Source organism: Zingiber officinale, chromosome 3A, assembly GCF_018446385.1.
Source record: "Zingiber officinale cultivar Zhangliang chromosome 3A, Zo_v1.1, whole genome shotgun sequence".
Taxonomy (NCBI): domain Eukaryota; kingdom Viridiplantae; phylum Streptophyta; class Magnoliopsida; order Zingiberales; family Zingiberaceae; genus Zingiber; species Zingiber officinale.
In genome coordinates, this window is record NC_055990.1 from 158663812 (window position 1) to 158677833 (window position 14022).

The window sequence follows — 14022 nt, forward strand, 5'->3', positions numbered from 1 at the left end:
TCACTTCAATTATCTTATTTATATTTTCTCTCTAAATTATTTTATTTTATTTTATTTCGTAAAAATAATCTTAAATATGACCACATAAAACATTTCGAATGAAAAAACAAGAAAAAATGGTTTGTTGAGTGGGATGAGTTAAGTTTGGGTCAATCGGTCTAGTCCCAATCGGTCTATCCGTATCCGAAAATTTCCATATCTAATTATTTATCATCTCTAATTATTTTATTTTATTTCATAAAAATAATCTTAAATATGACCACATAAAACATTTCGAAGGAAAAAATGGAAAAAAAAGAAAAAAATGGTTTGTTGAGTGGGATGAGTTAAGTTTGGGTCAATCGGTCTATCCGTATCCGAAAATTCCCATATCTAATTATTTATCATCTCTAATTGAAGCTATATGAGATAACTCCTGATTTCGAAAGAAAAAAGAAAAATTTATTTTGTTGAGAGTGGGATTTGAACCCACGCCCTTTCGGACCAGAACCTTAATCTGGCGCCTTAGACCAACTCGGCCATCTCAACATGTTTGTTGTTGTATAAATTGATCTATATTATTTGTAATATTACTTCTGAATAGATCGCAAATTTTCAAAGGGAAAAAAAATGAGAAAATGTTGAGAGTGGGATTTGAACCCACGCCCTTTCGGACCAGAACCTTAATCTGGCGCCTTAGACCAACTCGGCCATCTCAACATGTTTGTAATTGTATTAAATTGAAATATATTATTTCTAATATTACTTCTTCAGTCTGAATAAATTATTAGATTGCAAATTTTCAAAGGGGAAAAAAATGTGAAAATGTTGAGAGTGGGATTTGAACCCACGCCCTTTCGGACCAGAACCTTAATCTGGCGCCTTAGACCAACTCGGCCATCTCAACGTTGTGTTAAAGTAAATTTACTTTAATTATATATTTAAAAACACCCAATCAAATGCATTTGCTGAGCCCGAACACGCATTGTATATGCGACCATCCTCATCTAACTCCCCTTATCGTGCTCCGTCGGCTCCGCTACGCTAAACGGACGGCCGATGGTAGGACACGATGGCAAACGCTAGCGTTTCCGCATGTACAACTTCCTAGGGGTGGTGCCCACATCATTTTCTCGGCTCTTCCTTTCGCCTCGCCCAATATGCGGGAGGGCGGTATACCCTCTCTCTATTGGTTTTCTCCCATCAAGGTGAGAATTTTCGCCTAGATTGTATTTTGTTTGATTCTAGACCTAGCTTCGTTTATTACTCAATCGTTCGATTGCTGTTTCCCAATTATTTTACTGCCTCTCCTGGGATCCCGATGACATCTGTTTATTTATGAATTTCAATCGGATATCTCCGAAGAGACTTTATTTATGATTTTTTTTTTAAGCAGTTCTTTCGAGCGGGACATGTGCTTGCCTTTTATTTGGCAATTGGGGGGTTGGGGGGGGGAATCATCTTTCTACATTATCTGCCTTGGTTTCCCGTTGTATTTTTAGTTCTATATTTTATAAATCAGAAGATATAATACCTTTTTGCGTCAATATATTGGAGTTAGCCAATTTATATTACTAATTAGAAATGAGATTCTAGTATCAGAAAGAAAGAGAATATGAACTTGTCATGTTCTTTAATTGGAGACGTTTCGCTTGAGTTGGGACTTCATAAAAAGACAAAAAAAAAAGTGATTTTTTTTTTTGGAGAATTTGGTAAACATGATGTTCAAGTAAGACTTTCATTTAAAAGACATAATCAATTAGCCAATAATTGAAATAGATAAGTGAGTTTGGTACTTGTTGAAACATGCCACCAAGGGGAAAATTTTTACTGTACAATTTGGATCTTCAGGATATTGTGATGCAGAAACCATGTTGATGCATACCTTATACAGCATTTCTTGATTTGACGAGCATTGCTTGACGAATAGTTGGCCTATGATACACGGCAAAGACATGAGATTTTTGTTAAATGCTCTGTGAAATTTTAAATGATTTTTGTAATATATGTTGTATGGATGGTAGCCTGGTTTGTTGCTGTGCATGACTAAATTTGTAAATAATCATGGTATGGAAGAGGAAAACATTTGGAAATGCATCATGTAACAGTTTTGGTAGTTAATTATATTTAACACAGTAGTTGGTTGTGTAGAGCAAAGCATAGCATTATTAGCATAGTGGTAGTATCGAGCTGTATTTAGATACATTCTTTGCTGTTTTGAGACACAGAATGAATTGGACTATACAGTAGTTTACCATGCCGCCATGCTAATAAGAAACATGCATCAAATGTAGTATAGACACACTTGCCATGGAGTGTTGACGTCTTGCTATCGTTTTTGGATATAGCATGATTGGTATCTTTAGTTTTATTAGGAATTGAATGTGTGAAAGTTATTGACACATTTCTTTAGTTATTTGTATTTTTAGCACTGTGGCCTGGAACTTTAGCTATCTGTTGAGGGTAATAATATAAATATTTTGATTCCATCCGTTGGGGGAGGCTGAAAGAAGTCTGATTTTTTGGTCCTTGTAAAATCTCTGGAAATTTAAGCAAAACTAAGAAACTTCTTGCAGGTTTTGCAACCTGCTCAGTGGTAAGCTCATGATCCTGAAAATATTATGGCATCTAAAATTTTATTTTACCTGATCTTGAACTCTTAATGATCCTAATTCTCACAATCATGCAAAGTTAACCAGGGACTGCATTCATGGGTGCACTCTGTTGCTGTCCGTGTCCAGAGGACTTTGAAGAATATGCCTTCTCAAGCAATCCCATATATCAGCACTGCTTATGCATAAGATATTTCTTTCATCAGCTATTGAATGGGGTATTAGTAGACATTTCAGCATTTCATTTTATTTTACATTTTTGCAGAAGATGCCGAAAGCCAACCCAAATTTCTAAAGGATTCTTAGCTATCAGGATTATAGCTTGTCATTCTAGTATGAATCATCATCTTAAATATTCAATGATTTTAATGCACATAATTTCTCATGGTTGGCATTATTTGTTAGATTTAATTGTATCAAAAAGTTATATCAGAGAAAAGCTTTCTGAATATTTCTCTATTTTTTGTCAACTTATCTGGCACCTTCAATTAATATTTTAGTTCACCTTGGTGATTTTATGCGAGTTTGAAAATCTTTCATCTTCGCAGTATGGTGAAACATTTCAAAGGCTTGATGGGCGTTTATCTGCCCAAATTCAGACAACTTCATCAACATCTTCGGCACCAGGAAGTGTTTCTGATAATTCATTGTCAGAGACATCTCACCTTGTTCCTAGACCACCACCTTACGAAATAGATCCTAGATATTCTCTGTCACAACGCGAGGGATTGGTCTCGAGACGTGAGAAGTCTATGAGCCACATCCCTGAAGATTTGCACACACTTAGAAGAAATGGTAGCAGTTCTGCTGTTGAAACCTTGGGAAGTGTTAAAAAACGAAATATTACAGAATCTGTTGAAGGATGCAAGATTACCCACATTGAATCGGAGAAAAATCTGTCTACAAAAGCATCTGGTACAGGTTTTCTTGTTATGTCTTCTGAAGATGAAGATGTCTGCCCTACATGTCTGGAAGGTGACTTCAAAGACACTAAACTCAGCTAAGCATATTTACATAGTTTGCCGCCTCAGCATGATGTTATACTCCTAAAACTACAGCTTTCTAGTTTGATCATTTTAGAATATATTTGATTGTAATTCTTTTTCTTGATCCTCTATATAGAAAATAAATTTTGTTGTATAGAAAGTTAAAAGATGATGGTTAATCTCTCCTTTTTTTTATTTTTTTATTTTTTTTGCATTTTTCAAATTATTCTAGAAAAGTAAACATTGAAAAAGTTCCAGTAAACTAACAATGTCAACTTATGGGTCAAGTAGTTAATCAAGTTTATCATTGCACGGAAGCATGTTCAATTCCTTCTAGTGTTATGAGGATACATATATCTGATTTTTATAATTAGGAAAAAACATACAACTGATTAAGCTAAATTAATCATGTTTTGAGTTGGGTAATCCAATTTGCAAGCTCACACAAGGAAGTATTAAAATATAAAATTAATCAGTGTCTTTCCTAATATTGTAAGCTTTTGAATCTTAAAATGTAAGGCTGGATTGTGCTTTTTCCTAATAGCATAAAATTTTTGCGATAATACCCATCCTTCATGCTTAACGCATTCCAATATATAGAGATTTATAACTCAATAGCTTATAAAATTTAAATGAAAGACCATCCTCACTAATTAACAATTGTCCTATCCAATGTTCCAAAATCAACCTTGTATAATTGCAAATTTCAAGTCCACGGTTACCAAAAAACTGAACTTATGTATGGACAATGGTTATATCGACTACTGCAAAGTCTTCTTACATTTTCTTTGTTAAAGATGACTCTGAATTTTGTATATAATATCCTTTTGGATCTTGTTAGTTATGGTAATTTCCTTTGTCATCATTCATACTCTAGAGAAATGTTAATTTATGGGAGCAGCTGATAGTCATTTGAGTGATTGTTAATTGTCTACTCATCACAGAATATACTCCAGAAAATCCCAAAATTGTGGCAAAGTGTTCTCATCAATTTCATCTCGGCTGTATATATGAATGGATGGAAAGAAGTGACACTTGTCCAGTTTGCGGAAAGGTACTTGTACAATTTACCTCCTTTACTAGATAGCTTGATAATATTTATTGCTAATAGATCAGCAATTTTATGCAAAGATGATGAATTTATGTTTTGTGATTTATGTATGTTTATAGATTATCCTGTGCTGGGTGTTTGACTATCTAGAAATGTGCTGGATCCCATAAATTCATTTTCTTTTTATCTTGTTGATCACCATATTCTTGTCAATAACTATAGATTTAAAGGGAGTAATGATCGATATGTGGATGCAATCTTTATGAGCTTAAATGGTCTAGCTGACATTGGACAGTTTATAGTATATCACCGCCAGTTTGTGGTTTTACCAAAAATCTTTTGGTTGTTACCCTCTTTGCTTAAGCAAATAGGAAAAATCGCCACTTGCTGCATCTCTCCCTAGAGTTGTCTTTTTCCAGTTTCTTGATTCATGGTGTTGAATGTGCAAGGCATACTAGTACTGGGGTACTCATTTGATCGTGCATGTGCCACAACTATATTTCTGCTAATTTCCTTGATATTATTGCGGAGAAAGTATATATCAGTTACAAACTGACAAAGTTACAATACTGCTGCATGACAGAGTATATGTGAAAACATTTAATCTCTCATTAGTATTTGTTGGAAGATGCATGTTTGAAAACAACTTGCTAGGTTTGTGGCAACCAACCATGGTAAAAGAAAAGTACACTTTGAATTATTTTGAATTTACACAAATTACAATCTTATTCTATTTATTATAAAAAATAGGAATCTTATTTGTTTGGTGTTTCTCTGATTTATTCTTCTTTAACAAGATGCAAAAGGGTCATGGGCATTACTTTATAAAAGTACGAATATCCAGTTTTCAGTTCAATAGGTTTGAACAAATTGCTGTACCAATTCAACAGAGGCATTTGCCAACATTGCTTTTCATTGACATCTTTTCTAATGCTGTTTATTTAAGTTTTTTTTTTTTTTTCAAATCTGACAATCGAATAGCTCACGAATTCAATAGCAATAGACATCATATTAAAATTCACTGTCTTAATCATTTCATGACTTGGTCATAAATCTCAGGAGATGGAATTCTATGAGAGTCCACAATGAAGACCTGCAGAGCAGTAATATTGGTTCAGATTTCAGACTAAAACAAACTAGCAGTAATCTGTGCTCTAATATGTTGAGATTGTTGCTGTTTTTTTCCGATATGAATGAAGTGCAAATTCATCATTTATGATCATCCTATCAAGGTCATGAAATCTTGAACTAACACCACGCTCTACCTCTCTTCTATTTTGGAAAAAATACATTTATAATCTTGATCTGTACAGAGTCTGTAGCTTCTTTACATGTTTATTTCTTTCCATTATAAAATTTGTTCGAATATTTCATGTATCAGTAACTATAATGCTAGTCATTGTACATGATCTAACTAGGTTGCACCAAAACACTCTAGTCCAAATAAACTCAAAGATATCTTCTTCTTGGTTTGACATGTTCCTCCCTTCTCGGTTTCGATGACACCCCGCATCGTTACCTCTTTCTTGGTCATGTCCACCGTGTAATCTAACAATCCTGCTACAAATGAAGTTAGTTCCAAAGTTGTTGCAGTAGATATATCTTGTGACCCAACCTAGATAGTAACTCTTACTGTTCATTTTGGAGACGACCCTGGAGATCCTCATCCTGCAGTGGTTGCAGCTCATATTGGCAGTCATAACAATCACTTGCACCTAAATTTGCATCAGAACCATGTTCACAATCAGCTTAATGGCAAATTCGTTTGTTGGCAAAATCAGGCCACAGGAAAACTTAAACACATGCTCCTTTTCATAGTACTTTTCCCCTCCAGCATGAAGCAAAAACTGAAAATAATAATAAAAAAATAGGTTGCCATTTAATCCAAACCTTCACATACAAGAACCTGAAAGTATTCAAATGCAAGATAATACAGAGAAAAACTCCTAATGAACTTTATTGATGAGAATTAATAAGAAACAAAGTTTTTTTTTTTTTATTTCCTGATCTGAAATAAAGCAATTAATACCTCAGGAAGGCTTAGATTCTCCGCGGACCGTAAGGTCTGGGTACTTGATGCTTCCATGGAGACTGCAGCTTTTTTCTGCTCGGTTAGGACCTTCCTCTTCCTTTCTCCATAACCGCTCTTGTATCATCCTCAGCCTCTTTATCCCTTCGAGACTTGTTCATTGTAATTTTCAAGTTGCAGCTTAAAACAAGCAACCTGGAGCTTTATATAAAAAGGTAGTGCAAAAACACATGAATTCCGTGGGCTTCTCTTTCAACATAAGAGAAGGTTCGTGTGGTTAGAATTGCAATTTATTATCAATCTCTAAAGTACAATAGAAAATTGAAATAATAGCTCATAAATGGCTAACCTGATCTGAATCCATCACAAAGACTAATGCTTCTTATTTATCGTCAAAGTACTTGCTAGTGTAGAATAATCTTCTACAGAAGTGGATGGTGGTAAATCCTTCGTCCTCTCTTAATGGGGAAGAAAGGAGGTTAAAGAAAACTCTTGAACATACCCTAATTCATGAGTATCTTCCTTTATATATCAAGTTCATCCTATAAGGACTATCCATCTTAAAGTTCATTCATTATTAACAGTCCATCAATATTAATGAACCAAATTTTGGATTCACGTATTAAATCCATATTCATTTAATCTAAATCCTCTTTACATGTATTAAAACATTAAATCACTTAATTATGTTTAGTTATTTTAATAGTAATTAGTTATGTATGATAATTAAATGTAAGTCCATCTTATGAAAATTAAGTGCATTTATGTAAACTCAATTAGATTTAGTTCACCATGTAAACTTAATCCTATATGTAGTTTTTCATTCCCCCCCTTCCTGTTTTTGAAAAAAAAAAATCCTGTCACACTTAATTTGTTAGATTTAATTATAGATTTTCAGAATTTACAAGCCAATGATTTAGCTTGAGGGTGATATATATTAAGTATTTGTTTAGTTTTTTTTTTTTTTTGGAAGTGGATGGTCAAACTAATGTTTCTTAGTAAAGCTTAAAAGATTGAATTCCAAGCAGATGAGCTATATAATTATAATTGACAAGTGGAATGGATTCTAAGAAAATTTCGACGTTTCTTAATCAGAAAGACAATGAAAGCTTGATCGTATATTGATTAAGAGAGAAAAAACACTCCATCTACTCCCTGGGATGATATACACTACCAATAACCAATATCTTATAGATTTTTTTTTTCAATTTAAATGAATTTCCAAAGAAAAAATCTTCGAAAAAATGTATTACTATTAATGATTTAACTGATTAAATATGATTTAATCACTCCGATTTTAAAATTTAGGGGTCACAAAATTATTCCCAATCAGTAGATTTAATAATCAATTAAGAACAGTATAAGAGGAGTAAAAATGGTATTGAGTATGTGATTTCATGACATGATTTAGGTATTTTGAAAACTTTTTAATCCCCGGTCCCTGTGCAACTCACCCCACCTGTCACATGCTCGCTCAGGATGCTATGATTTACCTCCCTCGTGATGACCTTGGGTCGGGTGCGGCGGGGGCACTGGGGGCGAGCGATTTCACCTTTTACCACATTAACCACATAATTTGCCGAATAGAACGCATTACCACAACGAGCGATTTACAACTTTTAGATTTTTACGTTTGCTTCAACTTTTAGTTTCGTTTGTGGACGTTTTCGTTTCGTTTGTAGACGTTTTTGTTTGTGGACGTTTTCGTTTCGTTTCAAATGAAATGAGAACTCTAAGTCTGATCAAAGGAAAATGGTTTTCACGTGAATGACAATTACATGAGTTAGCCCATCCTAAAGGATAGTAGAAGCTCATGGAAGAGTGCTAACTTAATATAAAAAAAAATATAGATCTGTTATATTAATATTTCTCTTAGTGTTGATCTCACGGATATAGAAAGAGGTACACACAGATATACAGGGTCAACTTTATACAAACTCTGGTAGGGAATTGAGTTAGCCCCGTTGGAGTAATCTTTTGTTGGATATTGGGGCCTTAAATGGACTAAAACGATTTAGAGGAAGGAAGCCATCAATTGTTGAAAGTCGTAATTGACTTCAAAATTGAAATCTACGATTCGCGTAGATAGATTTAGACTATTAATTTGCTCAAAATCGATTAAGGGTGAATGAAAAATTAATGTTTAAAGTCAGCCCAAAATAACATTTATTATTCATTAATAAAGTGCATGGGAGAATAGTCCCACATCGGAAATTCTCGATGTGTATTCTCTACTTATTAATGAAGATGTGTTAATGGAGTTAACACAAAAATAAAAGGACAGGTTACCCCTTAGCCCAGGACGAGCAGGTGCTTGCACCTGTGAGCCCGCCACGTGCGCAATGGGCGCTTTGTAGGCGCACTTTGCACTGAGCTTAAATTTATGCACCAGGTGTTATTGCAGTGCCTACGTGGCACTCGGGTGACATGTCAGGCTCGTACTTGACGTGGCAGCACCAGCACCTATGCGGCATCCTCGTGGGCAAAGGGAGATGACTGGACAGTTGACTTAGGGAATGGATGGCTACCGTTGATCAACGTTGATCAAATAGGTATGATGGATCGCTTGTGATGCGATCTAGAGCGTTGGATCGCAAAGAGTAATGATCTGACAGCCTGGGATGAGACTTGATCTGAAGCATCGAATCAATGGATCCAGATCCGATGACCGATGACAATAGGCGGGATCTGAGGGCCACAACTCCTCAGATCCGATGGATGAGATTGAAGTGGGCTTGGTGAAGGGTTACAACCCTTCAGAATGGATGATCTAGATCGATCCAGCCCAAGGAACACATCCACTCACCCAAAGGACAATCAACCTCTTCCTTCAGTATAAATAGAACCCTCCAGATGATGGAAAATTCACTCAATTCACTCAATCCTCTCTTCTCTTCCTCAAGCATTAGAACCCTCCAGATGATGGAAAATTCACTCAATTCACTCAATCATCTCTTCTCTTCCTCAAGCATTCATCTCATCTTGTGCATTCAAGAGTCCAAGAAGTCTACTAGAAGGTTCGCTGGTCTCGGAAGTCGGAGTGCTACGATTCCGAGACGTTCGTCGTCGTTGTATCTTGAGAACGAATTGCAACAATCCGTTAAGCACCGTAGCGGAGCAATATCGTTTACGGAGATAGTGTCGAATACTAACCTCGACGATCAGTTTGCATACTCCAGAAGCTACCCGGGGAACAACATCTTTTTCTCTTTAAAAGTTTCCAACTTGGCCGAGTGATTGTGATGTATCAATGCTAAATAACTCTATAATTAGCAGGAATCATTGGAGCACATGCTTTAATTTCTGAAGAAATTGCTCTTCTTTAACTTGTTTAGTGCCTCAATTATTGTTCAACAACGATTAGAATTACTCCAATGAACTTGTGGATACAAATTAAACTTGATATTTGGGGAGTATTCATCGAGCAAAGTAAATAAATGAGAAAAAATAAACCTATAAACTCAGTAGGTTTACACGATTACTTGTTTGTAGCACAAGAGCTGTTTATTTCAGAAAAGAGTAGATCTAAAAATGGATCGTCAGTTTCTAGGGAATTGTTTGAAACCAAGTCAAGTTTTGGAATTTTGACAGGTTCGTTTGTGTTAGAAGCAGCAGCAGATCTTTTCACTGATACAAAGGCCACCTTCCTTCTCGATTGAGTTTGGGGTTCCACAGGCACATTCCTTGTTGCTGCCTCAGTAGTTGCAGTAAATTTATCCCCTTGGGCTCGGGGTGAATTAGTTGCATCCGTTGTTTGACATGGTGTTTCTGTTGATATCCTAAGATTGTTTTGATGTGATCAAACAAGTTAAGTTTCTGTTTGAACCCCAAGATTATTTTCTTATTAAGTTATGGCACATAAGGACCATTAACCCAGTCGTGGTCAAGTTAATATTGTTTTCTTTGCAGATTAATATTGTTTTTCCGAAGGCGTCCCGCGACGTTTTTGGCTCCGCTAGAAGCGATCGGGGCGTGCCCGTGATGCCTTCGATGGTTCCGGAGGCGTCCGACAATGATTCCGACGGCGCCGGAGGCGTCACGCCACACTTCCGGCTCCACCAAAAACGTTGAGGAAGCTCCGCCAGAAACATCGAGACATGCGCGTGTGATGTGTCAATTTCACCTCCGCGGCGGAACGGTAAAAACCGTCCATGCCGAGCGGCATGGAACGACATTTCATTGATTGGTCAATGTAATTAAAAAAATTAATTGATTATAATTTTACCAAGTGATACAACCTTAAATATAACTCAATGTAGAAATATGATCCAGGTACTCAACACATTAGCTTAGTTAGGACATGTATACCTCGATGATGGTGATGATTAATATATTTTATTGGGCATATGTGACTCATTTTTTTCAATAAATATATTTAATAATTATGAATATTGACCACACATGTATCCTTCCTGAGATTTCGCATGACCAAAACTTTCACACAAGGTTTTTTTTTTAATTGACCACGCATGCCCTTCCATGTGTCTCTGGGTTTCTATATATTTGCTATTAGGTGGCTACATATTACCTGCACACACTTTTTGAAATATTATTTTTTTCCCAATTCCTCACAATATAAGCACAAGCCTAGCTATTCTAATGCTTGACTCTTTGCAAGCAATATGTACTCAACCTACTGCATAGCTCATGTGTGGTGTATCTATATGTCTGTATTTACATGAAAGAAAAAAAGATGAATGCCTTTTTTATCTGTAGATAACATCTGGCACAATTCATCTGGTTATATCATTCAGTTTCTAAGAAGCGAGATCATAATTTCACAAAAAATTAAAATAATTTGTTTGACGAATAATACCTGCTGAACAAGAACCCTGAGACGTGCAAGCAAAGCCATTACAGTGATACAAAATCCCGAGAAAAATGATTTAGCAAGCAATAAGGAAATCAAGATAACTTTTCAAGTATACATAACACACAGAACAAAGATATAAATTCAAGTCCCTTTGTCTATGTGAATATAGCTAAAGGGTATATCTTATATTGTTTCCAATTAAGATTTACATAAAAGTAAATAAGTTAAATTGATAAGGTCAACAACTCAAGAGTCAACAAACACAATAATATTGAGAAGGCTCAATAATATATAAAAATTTCAGAATACAAAACTACGAGAGTTTATGTATTACAAATTTGCAGGATATATAAATTGTTTATCAAACACCACTATCTAGTTAACAAAGCGTAATGATGCATAATTTTGCAGAAGCAGAATAACATATCAATATAATAAGACAAAAATTAAGATAGAGAATAAAGATAGAGTGGGCATGCCTGATGAGATAATAAACGTGCACAACCTAATAGACGATTTTTCAAATTGTGATTTGAGCCAATGCTATTTGACTTTAAACTGAAAAGCGAAAAAAAAAAAAAATCATAGCATATTTAGTTTCAGTATCTTTATTCTTAAAGATGGAGGCGTACATGATACATGTATTTGAACATAGACAATATATAGGTGCAAATGAATTGTGTCATAAATAAGACAATTGTTGTCAACATGTGCATTCTTAATAATTTTTTATTGTGAAAATTGTCAATTTCCAAAATGTATTGCAATAATAACTAAAAATTAGGGCATGCAAAACCAATTATTTTGATCTACTTGAACTTCCAATCATCATATATCCGATCAATCTTGATCCGCTTAAATTTCCACATGTCTACATTCACTCATCAGAACTTTCTCACTGCCTAGCTTCAATCACTAGGACTTTTCACCTGGTTTCACTCATCAGGATTTTTCAACTGCCTAGCTTCACTCACTATGACTTTTCACCTAGCTTCACTCACCAAGATTTTCCAGCTGCCTAACTTCACTTACTATGACTTTCCACACCAAATGTCCAGTCAACACTAACCCACTTTAATTTTCATCTTCTGCCAACGTTCCCGTTGGACTTGCTCTTGCCTAACTTCCAATTAGGACTTTCCTATTAAGTATCCGGTCAATCTTGACCTACTTGACCCTTCTCACATCAAACTGGTCAAACCTTGACCAATCTTCCCAAATCACTACAAAAATACTGTCACTTAGGGACAAAATTTGTAACAAATTTTAGAAAAAAATTCGTTAGAAATTGGATTTGGGACGAAAATCGCGACAAAAAAAATTCATTGGAAATTTGCCATCCCAAAACTTTGCGACGAAAAATTATAATTTCGTTGGAAATTTTGCAACGAAAATCATATTCGTTGCAAAATTCATTGGAAACTTTGCAACAAAAACAAAATTCGTTGCAAAATTCGTTGGAAAACTGCAACGAAAATAAATATTTGTTGGAAATGTCAGCAGAAAAAATCTCCAACGAACCCTAAATTTGTTGCGAATTAGCAACTAAAAAACATATTCGTTGCAAATAGATTTGCGACGAATAATTATTTGTTGGAAAAGTTTCAAAATGCAATATTACCAACAAAAATGTACATTCGTTGGCAATTGCCAACGACAATGCAATTTCGTTGGAAATTTCCAACGAATCCATATTTTCGTTGGAAACTTCCAACGAATTTATATTTTCGTTGGAAATTTCCAACGAAAATATGGATTCGTTGGAAATTGCCAACGAAATATAAATTCGTTGGCAATTTCCAACAAAATTAATTTTCGTTGGAAGTTTCCAACGAATTCTAAATTCGTTGGAAATCTCCAACGAATCCATATTTTCGTTGGAAATTTCCAACAAAATTAATTTTGTTGGAAATTGCCAATGAATTTATATTTCGTTGGCAATTTCCAACGAATTTATATTTTTCATTGCAGTATTCTGATAAAATACGATATTTCCAACGAATCTAATTTCGTTGCAAAATTTGTCCCAAAAATTAAAAAAAATATCCAGCCATATATAATTTTAATATTTTTTCCTATTACAATTTTTTTCAAACAAATTCAACATATATATAAGAGCACTATACACATTAACAGATTCAACATATTCACCACTAAACACAATAACACAAATATAAATAAAAAATCAACTAACATATTAGTGTACAACAAAATAAATACAAACATCAATAATATAAACCCAAACACATGCACCATTAAAACATGTTGTTCCATATACAACCTAAACTAAGAGAATAAAACTAACAATACAACACATCATCATCCAACAATACAAACTACAACAATATACAACTACAACTAACACCCTAAACCAAACACTACAATAAAGTTACAACAAACATGTCATAGTATCCAAATTCCAATATCATACAAGAACATGAAAAAGATAGAGTTGAAGATAATCTTATGGAGATCTTTCTCAGTCCAAATTCTTCTTCTACCTACATCAAAAGATAAACAAAGAAAAAGAAAATCTTATAAACCAAAACAAA

General features: G+C 34.6%; 1 protein-coding gene and 3 non-coding genes across 7 annotated transcripts; 1 reads left to right on the forward strand and 3 right to left on the reverse strand.

Annotated features, from left to right (window-relative positions):
• Window positions 1-447: 447 nt before the first annotated feature.
• TRNAL-AAG lies at window positions 448-528 on the reverse strand. Its single transcript has one exon. It is a non-coding gene; the product is annotated as a tRNA-Leu (tRNA).
• Window positions 529-618: 90 nt separating this feature from the next.
• Window positions 619-699, reverse strand: TRNAL-AAG. Its single transcript has one exon. It is a non-coding gene; the product is annotated as a tRNA-Leu (tRNA).
• A 106-nt stretch (window positions 700-805) lies between these two features.
• Window positions 806-886, reverse strand: TRNAL-AAG. The gene has a single exon. It is a non-coding gene; the product is annotated as a tRNA-Leu (tRNA).
• A 161-nt stretch (window positions 887-1047) lies between these two features.
• On the forward strand, window positions 1048-6082 carry LOC122053028 (E3 ubiquitin-protein ligase At3g02290-like). Of its 4 annotated transcripts, none has more exons than XM_042614866.1 (5): window positions 1094-1187; window positions 2679-2809; window positions 3140-3566; window positions 4522-4631; window positions 5688-6082. In XM_042614866.1, exons 2-5 carry the CDS (start codon window positions 2690-2692, stop codon window positions 5715-5717), a joined length of 687 nt encoding a protein of 228 aa, XP_042470800.1. In that variant the 5' UTR covers window positions 1094-1187; window positions 2679-2689; the 3' UTR covers window positions 5718-6082. The 4 variants fall into 4 exon arrangements, with proteins under 4 accessions (XP_042470801.1, XP_042470800.1, XP_042470799.1 ...); XM_042614865.1 differs by having other exon boundaries at window positions 1100-1187; window positions 2671-2809; XM_042614864.1 differs by lacking the exon at window positions 1094-1187 and adding an exon at window positions 1194-2575 and having other exon boundaries at window positions 2671-2809.
• Window positions 6083-14022: the final 7940 nt, after the last annotated feature.